The 20,306-nt window shown below is 33.6% G+C and overlaps 2 protein-coding genes across 3 annotated transcripts; both read left to right on the top strand.

The window, feature by feature from the left end:
* LOC130798160 (E3 ubiquitin-protein ligase HAKAI homolog) lies at positions 1–6,125 on the top strand. Its single transcript, XM_057661042.1, has 3 exons — positions 1–461; positions 2,579–2,637; positions 4,951–6,125. The coding sequence occupies exons 1-3, from the start codon at positions 207–209 to the stop codon at positions 5,957–5,959; spliced, it is 1,323 nt and encodes a 440-aa protein (XP_057517025.1). The 5' UTR covers positions 1–206; the 3' UTR covers positions 5,960–6,125.
* Positions 6,126–10,522: 4,397 nt separating this feature from the next.
* On the top strand, positions 10,523–20,264 carry LOC130797880 (uncharacterized). 2 transcript variants are annotated; one of them, XM_057660664.1, is made up of 15 exons: positions 10,523–10,718; positions 10,815–10,848; positions 11,309–11,706; positions 12,370–12,544; positions 13,767–13,850; positions 14,262–14,503; positions 14,594–14,810; positions 15,023–15,102; positions 16,563–16,647; positions 16,884–17,015; positions 17,106–17,219; positions 17,305–17,352; positions 17,726–17,810; positions 18,837–18,893; positions 19,384–20,264. In XM_057660664.1, the coding sequence occupies exons 3-15, from the start codon at positions 11,483–11,485 to the stop codon at positions 19,515–19,517; spliced, it is 1,677 nt and encodes a 558-aa protein (XP_057516647.1). In that variant the 5' UTR covers positions 10,523–10,718; positions 10,815–10,848; positions 11,309–11,482; the 3' UTR covers positions 19,518–20,264. The 2 variants fall into 2 exon arrangements, with proteins under 2 accessions (XP_057516647.1, XP_057516648.1); XM_057660665.1 differs by lacking the exon at positions 10,815–10,848.
* Positions 20,265–20,306: the final 42 nt, after the last annotated feature.

Genomic DNA, 20,306 nt, shown 5'->3' with positions numbered 1-20,306 from the left:
CTATCTCCCAATCTAAAATACGTCCCAGAAACCCCGCTGGGTAACAGATTAACAGAGTCCCAAGTTTGGGTCGACGCACGAACCCTCATTTCGTTTCATAATCGGGCGGGTGCTTTTGTTGTTGGTTGATCTGCGCCAGATGTTTGGTTCTTCAATTTTTTAGTGAAGGTTGAAGGAAGACTAAGCGTAGATTTGTTGTTGCAAAGATGCTTCAAATTCGACTTAATAAAGGTGCTTCTTTGGATAATGGGACCGGAGTTAAATTGTCTCCGGGGGAGATTGTAACTGTAGCATGTCCTGATCATCTTGTTCTTGCTGATCTTCCTGTTGCAAAGGGTCTTGGTTCTGCAACTTCTGCTTCTATTGTTAAGATTGTTGGTCGTAGATCACGTCGACAGCTTGCTGAGCGGGTTCATTTTTGTGTTCGTTGTGATTTTCCTATTGCAATTTACGGTCGCCTGGTATGCTCTTGGTAGATTGACTTTTGCATTATACATGTTTGCGTATTGATGTTTTATTATCTGTAGGAATGAAATTTTTTTGATTGTTCTTGATCCTTGTTGGATTTCTGTCAATTGAAATTTTTTCGAGTTAGGGTTTACGTTATTTTTGCAGAATTTTGACCTAGTGGAATCGATTTGTGTAAAATTTGGATTGTAATTTTTAATCATATATTTTGTATTTTGTTGTGGGTCAATATACAAACGTTTTGGGTTTCACAAAGGTTGCAAGTTGCATCTGAATCTTTTGCACACAAACCAATGAAAGAAATGAGGGAAGGTGGAAAGAACATATGGGATTAAAAGATTTTGGATGTAGGGTTTAAAGATTTTTAAATGAAATTTTGACCTAGTACAATCAAATTATATGAACATTTGGATTGTAATTGTATTTTTGTTCACATAGGAAATAGGAATATATTATGTTGCAACTGAATGTTTTGCAAGCAAGTCGAGCAATGAAAAGGGAAAAGGTGGAATGAACATATGGGATTGACAGTTTTTGGATGTAGGGTTTAAGAATTTTTTTATAGGCATTTTGACTTAGTGCAATCAATTTGTGTATATTCTCGAACTGTTATCATATTTTGTCTACATGGAAACATTTATTGTTGTGGGTTGAGGTACAAAATTTGTTCTTTGTTTCGTAAAGGTTGTGACCGAACATTTTGTGCACAAGCTAAGAAAAAAAAGAACCAAAGGTGGGAAGAACTTATGGAGTGCATTTGTCCATTGGTCAAGCTACTACTAATTATCCATTCCCTAAACTGATTCTTATTTTTATCTAATATCTAATGTTACTTAATTCACTGATCCCCTGAAGTGACAAGCAAAATCTTGCATATCAGTAATCACATAGAGAAGAATTCGAGATAAGAGAAAAGGAGATCAGGATTAAGAAAGAGAAAGGAAACAGAGAGAGGAGGGTAATGAAAGGCTGAAATCTGGATTTGTGAGGGAGGAGGCTTGCTGACTGTGTGGTCACTGGGGGAGGAAGGCTGGACCTGCATTTAGAGGGAGTATGGGAGCTGGGAGGTAGGAGAATAAATAGGTTAATACTGTTTTTACTGACATCAGGCCTTCCCTAGGGCTTATGCAAATATGAGGGGAATGAATAGTTTTATACTGTTATGAATGAGATCAGACCTGTTTTGAGTATTATTTTTGTTAGAAAGTATGGAGTAGCCTATAAATATGAGGGGAAATAAAAATCCAAGAATTATTGTAATGAGTTTAGACTCTTGGGAGTTAAAAAGCCTCTTTAAAAACTTGGAATATGTTTTCAATTCTTCCATTAATATCAATTTGCTTACCCTGTGCTATCCTTTTCTATACTTTCATACTTGTTCATTTCTATGGTCAACTTAAGTCTTAACATGTACCTCGGAGAGAAGCAAGGTGAGGAAATGTTGATGTAGGGGAAGGGTGTTGGACTTCTTTTGATGTTAATTGATTGGTGGATGGGGATGAAGACAGTGACGGAGGCACCTATTGTCTTATGGGGGTCATTTGACTCCACTTGACTCTTCGGAGTTTTGAAAAATCTATGTACTTTTGCTATATATTTAAAAAAAAAAAAATTAAAGCAATTGCATTGAACTCACTTGACATAAAAAATAACTAAAATTGAAATTAGTATATTAATCAATTTGAATGAGTAAAAATGTTTAATTAGCTTTATTTTTTGTGTGGGATAGCTTATGGTCTTTGGGCAAATATAAACTACTACTTTAAAACGAAATTGGCCCAAAATTAAGTTTGTGCAGTATGAATCAGCAAGTGTGATAAAGAGAATAATTGGAATTTTGAATCTGTCTAATTTAAGTTGAGCAAAAATAATGTGATGATATTAGGGTTTTATATGAGCTGTAAAAAAAATTTGTAGGAGAATGCATTCTTAACTTTCTGTTGGGAGAATGCTTTATTATGTGGACTTATCACCATTTATATTATTTAGCAACCCTAATCTTTCCTGGTCATCGTTGCATCTTGTAAGAGAATGCTTTCTTAACTTTCTGTTAAGTGTTCGGCTTTCACTTATTTATTGATGATTTGGAACAACTTTGTGTTTTTTGCAGAGTCCATGTGAGCATGCGTTCTGTCTTGATTGTGCTAGGAGTGATTCTATCTGCTATCTGTAAGTGCTCATTTGACATGATGGCTGTGTTTATACTTCAAGAATACCTAAATTTTAGACGTCTAATGAATATAGTAAAGGTGGTTGGTGCTAAATAATACGGCTTATCTGCTTTTAATTTATACATTAATTATATTACTTCAATGTCATTAAGTGGCTGCCACCTAAGGTTGGGTTTGAGGGGTCGGATGTATGCAACTTTACCCTTGTTAGTGATAATACTAACAAAGAGATTTTTGATTAACCGTTGGTAATAAACATCATGTGCAACTTCACATAAATAAGAAATGTACATGATTTAATGACTCATTTTAATACAATCCATTATAATCCAAAACTAAAGAACCATAAATTTTTGTCCAGCGGAATAAGGGAATTTGGAAACTACTTTTATCTTATTTGCCTTTCTGTTAATTCCTCCTTTTCCTCACATAAAATTCAATTTACTGCATTTTTGGGTTGGAAATTTGGAGTCACGGATTTACATGGAGCTGTATAATTTGTGGTTTCAACTTTCTTGTAAACAATCCTTGTAGTTGGTGTTGAAGTGTCCTGAGTCTTTCGTAGGATTTCAGCGAACTACTAAAGGCATAGGCAACAACAATTATGTACATAACAAGATACGTAACTGTAGATATGATATTTTTTTATCATCTAATTACTATATCTTCCACCTTGAAGACGCATCAAAAAATTCAAAAAATGTAAAGCATTCTTCAAACATTCTATTTTTTTTTATTATCAAACGCATATGTTATACTTATCTTGAAGTGTGTAGCCAGGTTATCTTAGAGTAGCTGAACCTTTTATCTTGGAGTTCATGAACATTTTATCTTGGAGTGCATGGACTTCCATCTTACACTACTTTTTGTTTCATATTAGTTCCATCCCTTATTGGGTCTAACTTAAGTGTGTTGTAAAGTGACAACTATGTTTCTGAGAGACCGTCTCTCAGTGAAACGGTTTTAAAACAAAGAGTCTATATCCTCATAATTTGTATTAGTTAGGTTATTGGAACCACATATGAGGCATCTCTCACAGTGAGACCGTCTCATATAACAATTTGTGAATGTCCCATTAGTGTTTCCCTTCCCATTTGACTCCCCTATGGAATGCAATCAATGTAACCAGAAATAGAAGATGATTGAAGAAAGGGTGGTTTATGTAACAGATCGTAAAAGATGGAAGCAGATAGGATGGAAGAGACTGTGATGTATTGTTGGTTCAGGATCATGCATACATATTATTCATCTTTTAAGTGGTGAACACACTCCCAAATTGATGCTGAGTGAGAATCATGATCAACTTTTCTCAATCCTTTCTCTCTTTCCGTTTTTAGTTTTTAATCTTCTCCATGCCATCCCGACTCATGCATAATTGACTTTAATCACCCATCACAATCTAGCAGTCTTTGGCACTGTGTACTAATCAACGTTTTACATGACCTCCAGAAAGCTCACTCTACCAATTACAATAGGAGATTTCTTGCACCCCTCACAGCTAACATACCAAAACCGTTGAGCCATGTTTGTAAGCTATAAACATGTGCTCCATACTTCCGAAACTGCAATCCTTGATGTGTTCACCATTCACCATCTGGGGTCATCCATCCTTCAAGAACCTTACACTACCTTCAAAGGCTTGCTCCCATGCCACTGAGCCACACCACTCTACACATGGGTGGTCCACCACCATGCTATCCACAGGGTTCACCATTGCATGTGTTGACCTAGGCCTCCTAGCCATACCTTGGCTCTGATAGGCCCTGGCCGTATTTCCTTTTTGGTTTTATTTCTGTTGTTACTATTGAACCATTTTCTAATTGTAGAACAATAAGTCATTTATAGGTACTTAATGGCATTGGGATAATGAAGTGTTGTTGCAAAACATAAAGTCATTTATTGAATTATTAACCTGGGATAGTATAAGCCACTATTTGTACAGTTGTTTCTGTCAGTTCAACTATCACATTGAAGTTACAGTTTAGTTTCTTTCGTTGAAGTGTCATATTACACATAATGTATATCTGTCTGCTTTAACGTGTTATATTACTCAGATACATTAAACTTGAGTACAACTGTGTGCACACAACTTTATTGGGTTCTTGGAATTTTGTCAGGATTGTTGTGCTCTGTATTGACAGTAGTTTCCTCTTGCTCACTTGGTTGTTGCTCCTTGTTCTTCAATAGTAGCATTGTTGTGTTTGGTTGGTTTCATTTTGATTTCTTTTGTTTTTTCGTTTTCTTTGGGGGATTTTGAAATTGGAGAGCTGCTTTTGATGAAAGCAGTATGTGCTGAACGTGTTTGTTGCAGTTGTGATGACCGTATCCAGAAGATACAAATAATCAAAATGATGGAGGGAATCTTCATTTGTGCTGCTCCTCACTGCCTCAAATCCTTTTTGAAGAAATCTGAATTTGAGTCTCACATACATGAAAGTCATGCCAACTTGCTTCAGCCGAACATGAAGGGAGAAACGAGTGAACCTGAAGGATCAGGCACTAAGCAGTCTTCAACTTTAGATACAACACTTCGAGGTCCACCAAGGTCAGGTTTACCTCCCAGTTCAACTCATCAGCTAAATGATCGTGAGGATAAAAATTGGCGCCAGCATCCTAGAGACCAGCCTCCAGTAAGACCATCAATGCAGTCAAAGCCACCACCGTTTTACGGGCAATCCCATCCGTCTGACCCACAATCGGACAACCATCCAATGGGCCTTGATGGGTCAAGCCAAACTCGAATGCAGCAGCAAATTGATAGCCAGGGTGGAATGCAGCAGGACTTCGGACAGTTTTCAGACAAACAGATAGGAAATCTGCCTGATCCTCATCGTGAGTACCCACCACCAATGTTTCCCCAGCCGCCACCTAATTTCCAGATGCCTGGTAATGCGAACCCTATGATGATGGGCCCACCTCCATTTGGCTTCCCTCCTTTCCCATCTGATGGAGCCCCACCTTTTTATGGCGCACAAGTTCCCTATGAGATAGCACGATCAGACTCAAACGGGAAAGGTGGATCTGATCAAGGGTCAATGGGTTTTGCTCCGGGACCTGGTGGACCTGTCAATTTCTCTGATGGTTATCCTCGTCCTTGGAACGGGGGACCCCCAAATGTTCCTTTTGAAGCTGTCCAAGGTGGGCAAGGTTTGATGGGAGCACCACAAGGTATGCCGCCTCCCCCACCTCCTCCGGGGCCACCACCTCCTCACTTGGTGCAACAGAAACATGGCTACTTTCCAGGTGACACAAGTAACGATGGAAAGAGCTACGGATGGCAATCAGACAGACGCGATAGCTTTGGAAGTAGCCAAGACTAGTTCAATTTTCTCTGGTTATAATGTTGCTTATTATTTTGTCATATTTGTTCAAATGTATAACTGATTTGTACGATTGGCTTCCTAGTAGTAGTGCTCCTTTGGATTTTAAGCAACATTTTGTAAAAAGGGCTGAAACAATATTTTAAATTCAGTCTTAGCTATTCCATTCTTGAGTAGCAATGTAGCATAGAAATAGTAATTAGAGTCGCTTAAATTAAAGCTAGAAACCTAAATAAAAATGATCTGACATGACTTTAAAATAAAGTTTACCAAAAATTAACTTAAATTGACATAAGTTATGCATACAAAAGAATACCTAACTTTAACTCAAAATAACATCTAAATGTACATCTCCAAAATCAATAATTCGAGAAAATTTCAAACAGAATTATTTAGTTTATAACTAGATGAGTTTGTGAAGACCACCTTATACACTTTTTCTAACTTAGTTTATTAACAAACACACTACTAATTCTAGTGTCATTATAGCTTTCCAACTTACAAATAAACTTTTTGTCCTAATACACTATTCTAACTTACTCCATATTAGGAACTTTGTATTAGGAACTTGATCTAAACCATTATTGACTTTCAGTTTTTGATCAACTCATAAACCCCCCCAAAAAATTGCCTATTAATTATGAAATTCAAGTGATTGACAAAAATGACATAAAGGATTAGCAGATAATACAAGGATTATTGGGGTATTATTAAGCAACTTGCATACTTAATTATTTCAATAATTAGATATTTTCAACTATCATCATTGATTGAATGTCATGATTCATGATTAATTATTTGGATTATAAATCTCATATGGATTTGATTTAAAATGGGCAAATTAATTGTGGGGTTTGTCATTAAAAATTGACATCTAGGAAAGGGGGAAATGTGAAAGGGTCACATGGGTTAGTGTTTGAGAAAAGATGTATCTGACTAGAAGTGTAGCCAAGATTGAGTCAACCCACATGTACAAAATAAGGGAAGTTAAGCAGCATAACCATTGTGGCTGGCAACTGTTTGTATTATAAGGAACACTTCTTCATTCATTGTAACTCTTGGCACATGATTCAATCAAATTCATATCCTACAAGAGAAGAGAATGGGATTGCAATGATTAGGACAACTTCTCATTTTGCACCGAATATAACTTTAACTTTGACTCTAATTTTGACTATGATTCTAACTCTATTCTTGCTCTAATTGAAATTAGCACGAAAATTTTTGAGTTTGATAAATGGGTTAAAGTGGTGGAACCGTGAAAACAAAGTTATTTTAAACTTTATTCAACTGTATTAAAGGCTCACTTAAGAAAAATCAAAAGCTAATGAATGTCCCATTAAGAAAAATAATAATATACTAGATAAATTGTCGTGCTGGTTATGAATTTTTTTTTTATAAAAATTACTAATTATATAGTATTTCGCTAATTTATCATTTATGAAATTTTCAAATCGAAATGAATGGTAATTTTATTAATTTCTATAAAATTCAAAAAATCTAAAACCTTATTATAAAATTAAATAAAAGAGTTGTTAAATGACAAAAGTCATATTTATAGAACTATTGTCAAATGACGAAATATTGTAAGTGTTGTGCTTATGCGATATTAACTTTACTACTAGAATTTAAAATCTACACTAAATTAACAAAAATAATTATTACTGCATTAAAGATCATTTGTGAAAATTAAGTCCCTAAAACAAGTTATTTTAGTAAAAGTTTTCGAAAATGGTATAATTACAACATTATATAACTATATTATTTTAGGTATATTTTTAAAAATTAATTACAGATTAATAAGTAATGAATTCACTCTTGAATTTTTATTGTAAAACTTTAAATAAAAAATTAAAGATAATACTTTTTTATACATGTCAAATATATAATTGTTTTATATTTGTAAACTATAAGAAGTTCAAACATTAATAAAAAAAAGTGACTCTTTAGAGTCAGTAGGGTATTGAAAATTAGTTTTTAAATTATATATGAAAGTATCATTCAATACACAATTTAAATTAAAATATTTACACAAAAATAATAGAAGTACTTTTAAAAAAAAAATTGAATACTACATAATCTATTAATACAAAAACCCAATTCGAATATCTATAAAAAGACTGTTAAAAGATTTGAAAATAATTATTAAAGAAAAAAAATATTTAAAATAATAACTTAGAAAACAAAACTAAAAGATGAAAATAACATAATATATTTTAATGTCTAATTTAGTGATAAATTTCAAATTTATGCTATATTAAATACTATATTAAATACTTATATAATTCAAAATTAAAATATATTTCAGACTTTTAGTCTATTATTTCCTCTGATTCTTTTTACTTGTTCTATTTTCTTATTGGTGAGTTTATCTTACTTGTTTCATTTCTATTTTAAGACCTATATTTATAGGTGATCTCCTTATTTTTTTAATATTAAAAATACCTAATATTGCACATGGGTCTTACTATTTTAGGTGGTTTTCTTATTTTTTTAATATTTATGCTCAAATCAAATAGAATAACTAAATTGAATTGGGGAAAGTGTTACTTAAAATTGATTTATATAGTAGTTAAAGAAAGCCTTGGTTCACTGGTCATCGCTTAGAAGCTTTCTAAATCCTAAAATACATTTTGTAAGCGAAATTTCCAAAACCATTGAACGTCCCCAAAATCAGTCACTTAGAAAGTATTTCTCAATCACAAATTCTTGTGAGAGTTCGGTAAAATATATATCTTTTCAAATATTATAAGTAAATATTAAAAATGATGTAAGTAGACATTTAAGATATTGCAAGTAGATATTAAAAATATAATAAGTAGGCATTAAAAATAATATAAGTAAACATTAAATTTTAATAGGCTAAGTCTGAAAAACATATCTCAAAAAGACAATTTTTTAAAAGACTAGCTATTTCTCAATACTATCGTGTCCTAAAAATTGTCGACCAAATCTATTAATCAATCGAAATTTATTTTCTAAATGATTTCTCACATTGGCCACAACAAAGCATGTCCACAAACTTTAATTTTAATGACACACAAGTATTAAATTTTGGGCACATGCCATTAGGGATGGATATGTATCAGATTTAATTTAGATTTAAATTCAGATTTAATTTAGATTTAAATTCAGATTTAATTTATATTTTTTTATTAAAGTTAGACTCGAATTCATTTATATCCATTGGGTCCAGAAATTTTGGACTCCGACTTTGACCCTTAAGGTCTGATGGGTCTAAGGTCTAGACGTGGTTCAAAAACTATTTTTTTCTAATAAATTATTAAACTATATTATGTCATTTCCATCCATTTGTATAGAATTATTTAAACTTTCAACTAATAAGAATTTTTTTAATACTTTATTCTAATTGAGCGAATTTTTCCAACATTCAAATCCTGTAAATGAAAACTTCACGTCTTTTGATTTTTATTGTAGAACAATCTAGATAATTTATTAGTACTCAACATAAATTAATTAGGAAAGTTATCAAGTTTATGGGATATGAGAGATAAGTGAACTCACATAAAAATATAAGTGAAGTGTGTATCGCTGCGGAACAAGAGTTCTATCAATATTCTTGTACAATTTATGATGTAATTAAATATTTTTATTTAGTACATGCAATATAATATTTATTTGTGTCCAACTACAAATTTCGCGTACACCCAAAACGTCTATCATTTTAAAGTATAATTACAACAACTACATTTCAAATTATAGGAGTATAAACCAAAGTAGTTAATCATTGTTTTATTTTTTATCTTAAATAAATATTTTTCAAAGTTAATTTTTTAGATAATTACTTTGCAAATCAAAATCAGTGACCGAAAGAGTGACCCTGTTCTCCTCTATCCCTATAAATTTACAATAAGTATTAAAATGTAGCTTTTTTATTTATGTTTTTTCATAAAATGAACGTGACAAATATTAAAATATATGAAAATGGTATAAAGAAAGAGAAAATATATGAAATGAAATTATTAAGCCTAGTTTTAAAATTAAATTTTAGCTGTAGTAAAAAAATAAATTTTAGCTAAATTAAAAATGCAACCAACAAACAAATTGTTGCAAATTAAAGTGGAAGTATATGACACTTTTCTTGGGGAGTTATTGTATAGTTAATACTTAATATTGCCTCCTATTCACCGTAATACCACTCTTATTTATCTTTTAAATACATGTCGATGTAACATTTTAATCTTTAATATTTTTAATTGTGCATAATTAAAAATTATAAAAATTTAATATTAATAATCTTTGCATTGAGACGAATAAAACAAGATCCCAATTGAATATATTTTAATTTATAATGGACTAAGAACAAAATACAAATTAAGAGTCATAAATAAATAGTAACCAAAAAGTATATGGGACAAAGTAGGAAGAAGAGGAGGTAGTATATAATAAAGTAATTTAATTTCTTTTTTTAAAAAAAAAGTAATTTAATTTTAATTTTAACTTTAATTTTATTTTTATGATATTATTATTATTATTTACCCATACCAATTCATAATTGAAGTGTGATTTCCCCCCAAAAATACCGAAATAAATACCAACTTAAAAAGCAAGAGGAGAGATCATGCGAGCAACGAGGAGAACTCTGAAGCTCTCGCAATCGCCATCTCCGATTTATTCGCTCTTGATTCCCTTTTCTTCTTCTTGTCTCTCCATTTTCTCCATTTTCCGCAATCCAGTTTTGAGATTTTCGCGGCCGACGTTCTCTGTTACTCAATTTCGGTCTGCGAAATTCCATAAGGTAATCTCCACAATCCTCATTATTCGATTCTGTTATTCTTTGATTTTTTTTCCTTTATTCCTTCATTTTTCGTTTCCTAATTTTCCCCAATTTTAGGGTTGATTGCGATTCGCCGTTCCTCTTTTTCTCGGTATGATGATAAATTTAATATTGTTGGATTCTGTATTTTTGTTTTCCTGATAGATCGCTTGTATCATTATTATTTTTTTCATTATTTTTGTTTTTCTTACCGGATATGTTTGTATTACTATTTCCCATGATCTGGATGCTCGATGTTGATTAATAATAGCGCTATTAATTTAGTGACCCCGACATTGTGATTGTCAACTGAACTATGTAATTCGTTTTTTTTTTCAATTCTATATTGAAAAAAGTAAAAAATTGAATTAATGATCTATAAACAATTTATTTTCTATTGGCAAGAGTATATCTATATTAGTGTAACATTTTTATTTACACATTTAGGTAATTGTTTGACGTTTAATATTTCGTTCCACTTTTATGAATTAGTTTGGTTTTACTTATATTTTTCAAAGATGTATGCGATTGCAAATGGTGAATATGAATTAATCTTAATAATGCTGTTGCAGGGGACTTGAAACTGAGATATTGTATTTTGTGAAATGAGGTTGGATTGATTCACACCACTGTTGGAGGTGAGGAGGTTGGCGCATTGCCGAACATCCTTGTATGGCTGATATTGTAGTCAGTGAAAAATCCAGGAGACAACTGAAGCTTTGTAATTATTTGATAGAGTGAGCAATATGGATTCAACCAAGAGTTGGTTTCAAAAATTTCAGCCACGTGATAAGTTGCGGTCCGCATCCAAAAAGAAGGATTCTGGGATGGGGGGCAAGGATGAGTCCGCGCCAACATCAGACGAAGATACACCCTCAAATGTCACACAGCAGAGGGTTGCAGCAGCAAAGCAATATATTGAGAAACATTACAAGGAGCAAATGAAGAATTTACAAGAGAGGAGGGAACGGTATGTTTTGGACGAGTGATGACTTTTTTTTTGCTAATTTTGAACTTGGGAGTTGTAATGTTTGAAATTGGGAGCTGGTTGACTTTTTGGGAGTAGTAAATTGTCGATTTTGTTTGAGCAATCAATCAATGTCATTAAGTGAACTCCACTTAAGGCGAGACTTAGAGGTTGGATGCAAGGGTATCCCACATGGGGTCGGCCCCCATAACCTACTTTCAGAGTCTATTATTGCGATCTATTTTTCTAGTGCGGCCACTTCAAAATTTCCAATTATATATTGTTAATATTTGATTCATAAGTTCCTTGCCTCCTTAATTTTTACGTACTTAATTGGATGTACGCAATCTTACCCTTAATAAAAAAACTATCACTCGCAACTTTCCATATCAATCCGAAGTGCACGAAGAGAACAAATAAATCTTTAAAATCTCTATGTTAGTCTAGTATCTGGGTGATCACTGAGCTTTTTTTCTTTCATGTTAAAAGTATTCGTTATTATTTGGTCAATGGAGAACGTCTAATATATTTTGCTTCAGTATATATGATGGTGGCATGGTGTGAGCTATAAAATTCTTATTTTAGTTTAATTGGTATTTAATCTAAATTTATTATGAAAAAGGTTTTTGATCAACTTAACTTATGCCACCTGCAATTTTGTAACAGACGTAGTATATTGGAGAGGAAGTTGGCTGATGCTGATGTGTCTGAGGAAGACCAGAACAATCTATTGAAGTTTTTGGAGAAGAAAGAGACAGAGTATATGCGACTTCAAAGGCATAAAATGGGTGCCGATGATTTTGAGCTGTTGACAATGATTGGGAAGGGTGCTTTTGGTGAGGTATGCAATTCTCAACCTGGTCAACACTCATGTGGTTTCTGCTTCAGTTTTTTTGATGGCCTGTACAACATGAGCTACACACACACATACACAGTACACACATGCCATGCACGCTCAGGTTTTGGTAGCACCTCAGTCCCCTTGGCATGGACATTGATGTTAAGTCTGCAGATAATAGCAGAAATATTTCAATGCATAATAACTTGTTTGCATAAGTGTTTTTATTTTTAAGCAAATAGGAGCATGATTGGCAACAACACACTACAAAATATGCCTTTCGGGGAGTAATTAACACTGTCAAGCTGCTATATTTTTGATTTATGAAGCGTAGTGTTTGTCTGAAATAGTTGGATTCCAGTTGAAATTTTGTAGAGTTGGCAATATTCCTGCAGAAGAGAACAGTGTGTTACTTTCTGTGAATAGATAGGTTCATACACCAACTAAATGTGACGAAGTGTTGATAGAATGAACCTAGAAGAGACTACAGCTTTAAAGAGCTACTTCATATTTTCTTAAGCAGCATATTCTTAGTTATTTCCAGCCTTATATCTCAGAACTAAGGAGAAGAGGTTTGAGGGTCGTGCTCTGTTGCGTCACTTATTTTCGGCTAGGGAAAGAAACACTAATTGGAAAAATATTGGAAAAGGCTGTCTTGCACCGAGCCTTTTTTTTATTAAGAACATTGGCCGATAGGCAATGGCTGCAATTAATCATGGCTATTTTAGTCGTCAGTATTGCTTTAAATCTTTAATTTTCTTACCAAAGAATCTTTTTCTCAAAATATTTGCAACTTGGAAGATATGATCAATGGTCACCAGACCATATCTATTCTTGATTTTATTCACCAGCGATAGACTTGGAATTTTTTCTTTCGGTGTCTCTTAAATAAGTTAGAGCTGTTCTCCTTAAAATTGTAGGTACTAAATTGCAATCTGAAATATTTTTCATTGGGAACTTGTTCTTATGGGACACCAGCTACACACCCTATTTTCGGGGTTGTTGAATGGTGTTTTGCGGTATAATTTTGTAAAGTAGATGATTGCACATTTCATGTTTGGTAATGATTATTCTTTCTCATATTATAAATGTGAACAGAAACTCATCCTATTTTTAATGTTGGAAAAATCTTGTGCTTATGTGCTACTTTGGCATTTTTACAATTCTTGTATCAACTTTTTTTTAAAAGGCCTTTGCTAATCTTTATTGGTTGCTGTGGTAACAGGTCAGGGTTTGTAGGGAAAAAACTACAGGAAGTGTATATGCTATGAAAAAGCTCAAAAAATCAGAGATGCTTCGACGTGGACAGGTATGCGTATGCCTAATCTTTGTTAGTCTTTTGTCTAATTATGTTTGTAGGTGTGCTTGCATGTGGATTCGATTTTGTTTCTTTGTGTATTTGCATGTAGAATCTTAGCAAATACATTGACTAGGCTTTGCTTGTGGTATCTTGACCCTTCAGTATAGGTGAGTTTTGGGAGAAAAATTTTATTGATGGTATTTGTGGTGATAGGAAGTAGACCATCCAACTTTTTTTGTTCCTCCGCATTCCTGTTCGGGTTGTTCCCTTTTGTTTGCCCCATTCTGTTGTTGGCTACTATTATCTCATTCTCTTTTATTAGAATGAAACTTGTATGCATGGTGCAATATCTATATTGTGGCTAATTATAAGCACCATTTTATTTGCTATTTCCATTGATAACTGTCTTTTCAAATGTAGGTTGAACATGTAAAAGCCGAAAGGAATCTCCTTGCAGAAGTTGACAGCAATTGCATTGTTAAGCTTTATTGTTCTTTCCAAGATGAGGAGTACTTGTATCTCATCATGGAGTATCTTCCTGGTGGGGATATGATGACTTTACTCATGAGAAAGGATACATTGACCGAGGACGAGGCAAGATTTTATGTTGCAGAGACGGTTTTGGCTATTGAATCTATCCACAAACATAACTACATTCATAGGTTCATGACTGACATGTGTAATATTGAGATAATGATTTGTATTGTGGCCGGAATGGCTCACAACTGATTGGCCTTTATGTTATTTTGCAGAGATATTAAACCTGATAATCTGCTGCTTGATAAATTTGGACACTTGAGACTGTCAGACTTTGGACTTTGTAAGCCATTAGATTGTAGTACTCTTGAAGAAAAGGATTTTGAAGTTCAGAGTGGAAGTGGAGGTTCAGCAGCTGATGATGGCTCTACAAAACCGAGACGTACTCAACAAGAGCAACTTCAGCATTGGCAGAAGAACCGACGAATGCTTGTACGTTCACTATTTTTATTGGATGATTGCTTATTACTTTTTTGAATACACAGCTCAAATATTACGTATGCAAGCTAATGCTTTATCATTAATTTTCCCAAATGAATGGACTAATTGCTTGTTCTGCTGTTAAACAATGTGCCAAATGATCAAAGGTTTCATTTTTCTGGATGTTATCTTATTTTATGTGATGATTTATTGGTGACATGCAGGCTTTTTCTACAGTTGGTACACCCGATTATATTGCACCAGAAGTTCTATTGAAGAAGGGTTATGGAATGGAATGTGATTGGTGAGTGATTTAGTAGCTCTCTCGTGGGCAAGTTACGTGTGGAAACTAAATTGAAGTCCAGACTTTTGTCCAGCTTCCATATAAACTTATTTGTACTAAACAGTATGCAATATGAATCAGGATTGTGTCTTTTGTTAATAAGATGAAAACCAACATCATCTTCAGTTAACTGGCTTAATTGACATTAATATAACAGGTCAGACAGTTAATTATTGCTTTCTGTAGAACGAATGCATTACTAATCTTTAAGTGAGCTAAATGACAATGCATTAAAATTTCAGAATTTTCACAATCTTATTAAGTTAGCATGTTGTGCTACTTAGCTGAAGGATGAAGTCCTTTATTTGATTTTTACTATCATCAAGACGTGCTTTTGATAGGGAAGTATTTTAATAGGTGATTTTTAAGTAAAATGTTTTTCCCTTCATTTTTTTCTGTAGCATTGTATGCATTGGAAATTGGAAACAACTTGCTGCTGGAATGCGATGGAAAAAACTAGGACTCATTTGTTGCATTTAGTGTTGAAACCTTATTGCCTTGATTGTGGGAGAAAACAGTACATTGGATTTTATGCTTGTAACATGGGTTTTGGAGGGATAAGGGCAATCACTTCTATGGTGTAACTTAATTTAATGGTGGATGTGTATTCTCTTAGCTTCATTGTTGTTCAACTGCTTGTCATGCTTTTTGAGAAGTGAGTATTAGCTTATATGCAGCAAGATGGCAGTCTAGTCATTTTTCTTGATATTCTTGCTCTTTGCATGTCATACTGAAATAATATATACTTGCTTATATGCTTCGTCATAGATACTAGAGTGTGAAAGTCAGTGTGGTCATGATCAAGTACTTGTTTGCTTGCAGATGCACATACTAGTTCTCATTGTCTATTGGCTGTAAGTTGTATTAGAGATAGTTGATAAATTCTTATATAAGATGAATTTATACAAATACAATAAGATGTTGTTCCATATTGATTTTTTGTTTTATGTTCAAAAGACCCTGGGAAAGGGAGACAACTTCCCCATCTCAAAAAGCTGAAGATTATTAACTTGATATGCTTCCAAGTAGAGAGTAAAGTGGTATGTACACATGCCAAAGTCACTTATTGAGGAAATGACTATTTGAGACCAAAAATTGAATTCATTTGTCAAATTATGTCCATTATGGGTCATTTACTGTCAATAACATTCAGATGTTTGCCAATAACATACTATATCGAGTTTCTATGTACTATATGGGAATAAGTAAAAAGAATCACTTCGAGCTGATTTCTCTGGCTTGACGTTTCTATGTACTATGTTTTTGCTTACAAATTTTTCCTTCTTGTGAGAGTATGATTACATAAGTTATTGGAGACTTGTTTTATGGTTTGTAGTTTCTTTCACAGTAATTATCCCTTTGTGATACTGATACTTCTTTGATCTTATTGCCTTTTGGAATTGTATGTAATTGTTCCATAGGTGGTCACTTGGAGCAATAATGTTCGAAATGCTTGTAGGATATCCACCTTTTTACTCAGATGATCCCATGACAACATGTAGGAAGGTAAAAACTGAAATTCACTTGATCTTTTTTATGTTCTCATTGTTAGAAATTTCAGCTGTCTTTTGCATTGATTTGTTCTCTACTACAGTGGTCATGTGTAGAGTGCAGCATGGGGCTTTTGTTGGTCCATATGCTAGCTGTTAATATAGCTTTGTCTGTTTTTCTTTGGCATTCCTGATAGAATTGTGCCCACTAGAAGAGTTTCACTTAAGAAAGATTTCCTCCATATTGTGCAGATAGTGAACTGGAAGACTCATTTAAAGTTTCCTGAGGAAGCAAGGATATCTCCAGAAGCCAAAGATCTTATTAGTAAACTGTTGTGCAATGTTAATCAGAGACTTGGGTTAAATGGTGCTGATGAATTAAAGGTGTTGTATGGTCTGTCTTATTCTTAGTGATTTTAGCGATAAGAAGTATAATTTCTTTTTAATATTTGTACATATATATCCTAATTATAGGTTCACCCTTGGTTTAATGGCATTGATTGGGAGAGGATATACCAAATGGAAGCTGCTTTCATCCCTGAGGTCAACGATGAGTTAGACACTCAGAATTTTGAGAAGTTTGACGAGGTATTTTCACTTTAATGTAGCGTTCTGTAGTTTTACATCCTTTTCTTTATTTGAATTTGTCTTAATACACTTGAGATTCATGCAGGCTGATTATCAATCTCAATCAGCATCTAAAACAGGTCCATGGAGAAAGGTTATATCATTTGCTGTGCTTTTACTCTTTAAGTTGTCGTTTTAACAAGTTTTTGTGTGATCACTGATTTTGCATATAGTGTTTTTGATCATTTCTATGTGTGATTAAATGTTTATGATTTACTCTGTTGCTCTCTGTTATAAACATATACTCTTAGCTAGACGACTTCGGGTTGGCATAGGAATCTAAGCATGGAAGGTTTCTTTTGTTGCTGATCGTTGTTCTCCTTCTTTGGTGAATCTGTTTTCTTAAATTTGTTGTGTTTTTCCTTTTCTCCCTTCAAGAAGCATTGTGGTGTTTGTTTCACTTTTGTCTCTTTTTTATGTTTTTTTTTTCTGTCTAAGTTTTCTCTCTTTGATATGGCATTCTGCAGATGCTTTCATTCAAGGACTTGAATTTTGTGGGCTACACTTACAAGAACTTTGAAATTGTGAATGATTATCAAGTTCCAGGCATTGGTATTCCTGCTCTTGCTTATATCTCCCTTTTCATTTTTACAGTTTTCTATTTGTGTTTTTGCATTCATGTTTTGGTATTCAACTGATTGTAAATCATATTCTCTTGTCGAGCAAAGATCCAAAGAAATGAATTTTCTGTCTCTGTAATACAGTATGGACGTCCCTGGTTCACAGTGACTGTCCTAGTGAACTTTTTGGACTTGTTAGGGATGTGACGAACTAGTTTGTGGGACATTTAAACTTCACCTAATATTGTATTAGCATATTGGTATTCATCATTTTTTAAAAGAAACCAGAATGAAATTATATTGGACATCCAGTATTTGTTGCAACCTAAATGATGTGGACGCAAGCTATCCAAAAATCCTTCGTTGATTCTGGTGTTTGGATTATCTTTTATCTCTACGTCCGTTTGAACAATTACTTCTTTATTATGAGCTTCCTTTCTATATTAATTTTCAGGCCTTTTGAACAATTATAGTTTGTCATTCTAGTCTTATCAATCACTTGGTAGTTGTTAATCTGTCTTTGAAAGTTCTGTTTTCTTTAAAAAAATGACATTTTAAACCTGGAAATTCATATCATGGTGGGTGATGCTGTGTGATTTGGCCATTCTAGAAACCGTGAGGGTCTGTTTGTTTTCATTTTTTGTTTTCGGTTTTCTGTTTGTTTGAAAACTAAAAACCAAAAATAGAAAACCAGACAAAGTGGTTCGCTTTTTAATTGTGAGTTCTCAAAATCACAATGTTCCTAATAAATTTGACTAATTTTTGATTCATTGTAGGACATGCCATATGACCTTACAAATCAAAAAATCACATTACCACCAAACGGGCCCTCTCATGTTGAACAACCTTAAACATGCTTCTTTTTAGCTACTTTGTAGAATTGTAGTCCTGCATCTTGTTGTTTTTTGATGCCTTTCTCGCAAATGTTTAGCTCTTCCATGCTACAAAACCCTACTGCACTGCTTATTGACATCATTTCGGAATGGCTAAATAGTTATATTTTGGTGACTGCTTGCAGCTGAACTGAAGAAGAAGGACAACAAACCTAAGAGACCATCAGTTAAGTCACTCTTTGGTAAGTAATTTTTGGCAGTCTGGCCTCTGCCATTATCATCTTGTGTTCTTGTTTCTTTTATGCATATTGCACTATAGAACTCTATAGGGTCTTGGTTGAGAAACCAGGAATTTCATGTTGTAAACTTCCATTGTAGTTTAATAGGAAAGCAGCCTCGTCCCCACACCTTCAAATACAGATTGCTAGGAGATATACTCATTAATTATCGTCCAAGACCAGTGTTAACATCCAATCACATTCACAATAAATTACTGTGCGACATCCTCACCTTATGATTGCTTTAGATAATGGTAGAAGTGAAACATATAGATGAAAAAAGTGTAATCTCAATTGCTCAATCCATTGGGTTTCAGGGATGATTTTGATTTGTTTTTTTTTTCCCGAGTTATTGTCCATTTGAGACAATTTTAAATATAGGTTCATCCGCCTATATTTTTTCTGTTTATTCATTCACCTATATTCTTTCTTTCTTTTTATCCTGCTGCTGCAGAGGACGAGTCATCTGACTCATCAGAGTCAACATCTAATGGTGATCAATCTGTTCAAGGGAGTTTCTTGAATCTTTTGCCTCCCCAATTAGAAGTGTCTCAGGTTCAAACCGATGGTCTATCATCAAAATCTTAAGTACTTAAAGCATTAGGTGGCCAAGGAGTCCTGACCGATAACCGATCTGGTCAGTTATGACGATGATTCTTGTTGCATTGCATCTTGGAGTACAGTCAAAGGTCTAGCATAGTATTTTCACAAGCTAATTCTCGACATTGATCCTCTGATATCCATTACTGTATAATTCTTCCCACAAAAGTAACCATACTAAACTGTAAAGTGAATCCCATTTGTTGATGGCTGATACCCTATTCTTTTGTTCCAACTTTTGTACTGTCAAGCTCCAAAAATGTATCTTGTACAAATGTACTACATGTGTTATGCGCTTGGATTTCTCTTGATTAGTGAAAGAGTAAATTCTTGTAGTATGCTTATCGTTGCCCAGAATTGTTTCGTAACAGTCTATAAAACCGTTTATAATGACATCTTCTGATTCTTGTTACTTGACATTGTTGCCTGTTGGCCAATTAAGCTGAGCAATTGACAGTAGTTTTCCGTAAGATAGTCGATGGTGTTCCTTTCATCTACACTACTTGACTTGCATTGCTAATTGTTATTGTTCCCAATCCCATACTTCGTATCAATTTGGGTCATTTTGTTGGCTTTGAGTTCGACATTTGGTGGTGGCATGATTGCGACATTTAGGTCATTTTGTTGGCTTTGAGTTTGACATTTTAGGTCATGTCATGTCAATTTTTGTATATACTTTGTATCAACTTGGTTTTATTTTCTTATATTTAGTCATTTTTAAATATGTTAATTTTAACCGACTGGCTAATCTATAGTCACTAATAGTCTTGTGGCGTA

This window comes from Amaranthus tricolor, chromosome 13, assembly GCF_026212465.1.
Source record: "Amaranthus tricolor cultivar Red isolate AtriRed21 chromosome 13, ASM2621246v1, whole genome shotgun sequence".
In the NCBI taxonomy this organism is placed as follows: Eukaryota; Viridiplantae; Streptophyta; class Magnoliopsida; order Caryophyllales; family Amaranthaceae; genus Amaranthus; species Amaranthus tricolor.
Note: the sequence above shows the minus strand (reverse complement) of the source record. Positions and strands in the feature narration are given on the sequence as shown.

Coding starts and splice junctions, on each gene's coding strand:
- LOC130798160 (XM_057661042.1), top strand. CDS start 207: ATGCTTCAAATTCGACTTAATAAAGGTGCTTCTTTGGATAATGGGACC. Junction 462..2,578: donor TTGCAATTTACGGTCGCCTG/GTATGCTCTTGG, acceptor TGTTTTTTGCAG/AGTCCATGTGAGCATGCGTT. Junction 2,638..4,950: donor AGTGATTCTATCTGCTATCT/GTAAGTGCTCAT, acceptor TGTTTGTTGCAG/TTGTGATGACCGTATCCAGA.
- LOC130797880 (XM_057660665.1), top strand. CDS start 11,483: ATGGATTCAACCAAGAGTTGGTTTCAAAAATTTCAGCCACGTGATAAG. Junction 13,851..14,261: donor AGATGCTTCGACGTGGACAG/GTATGCGTATGC, acceptor TTTCAAATGTAG/GTTGAACATGTAAAAGCCGA. Junction 14,811..15,022: donor AGAAGAACCGACGAATGCTT/GTACGTTCACTA, acceptor GGTGACATGCAG/GCTTTTTCTACAGTTGGTAC.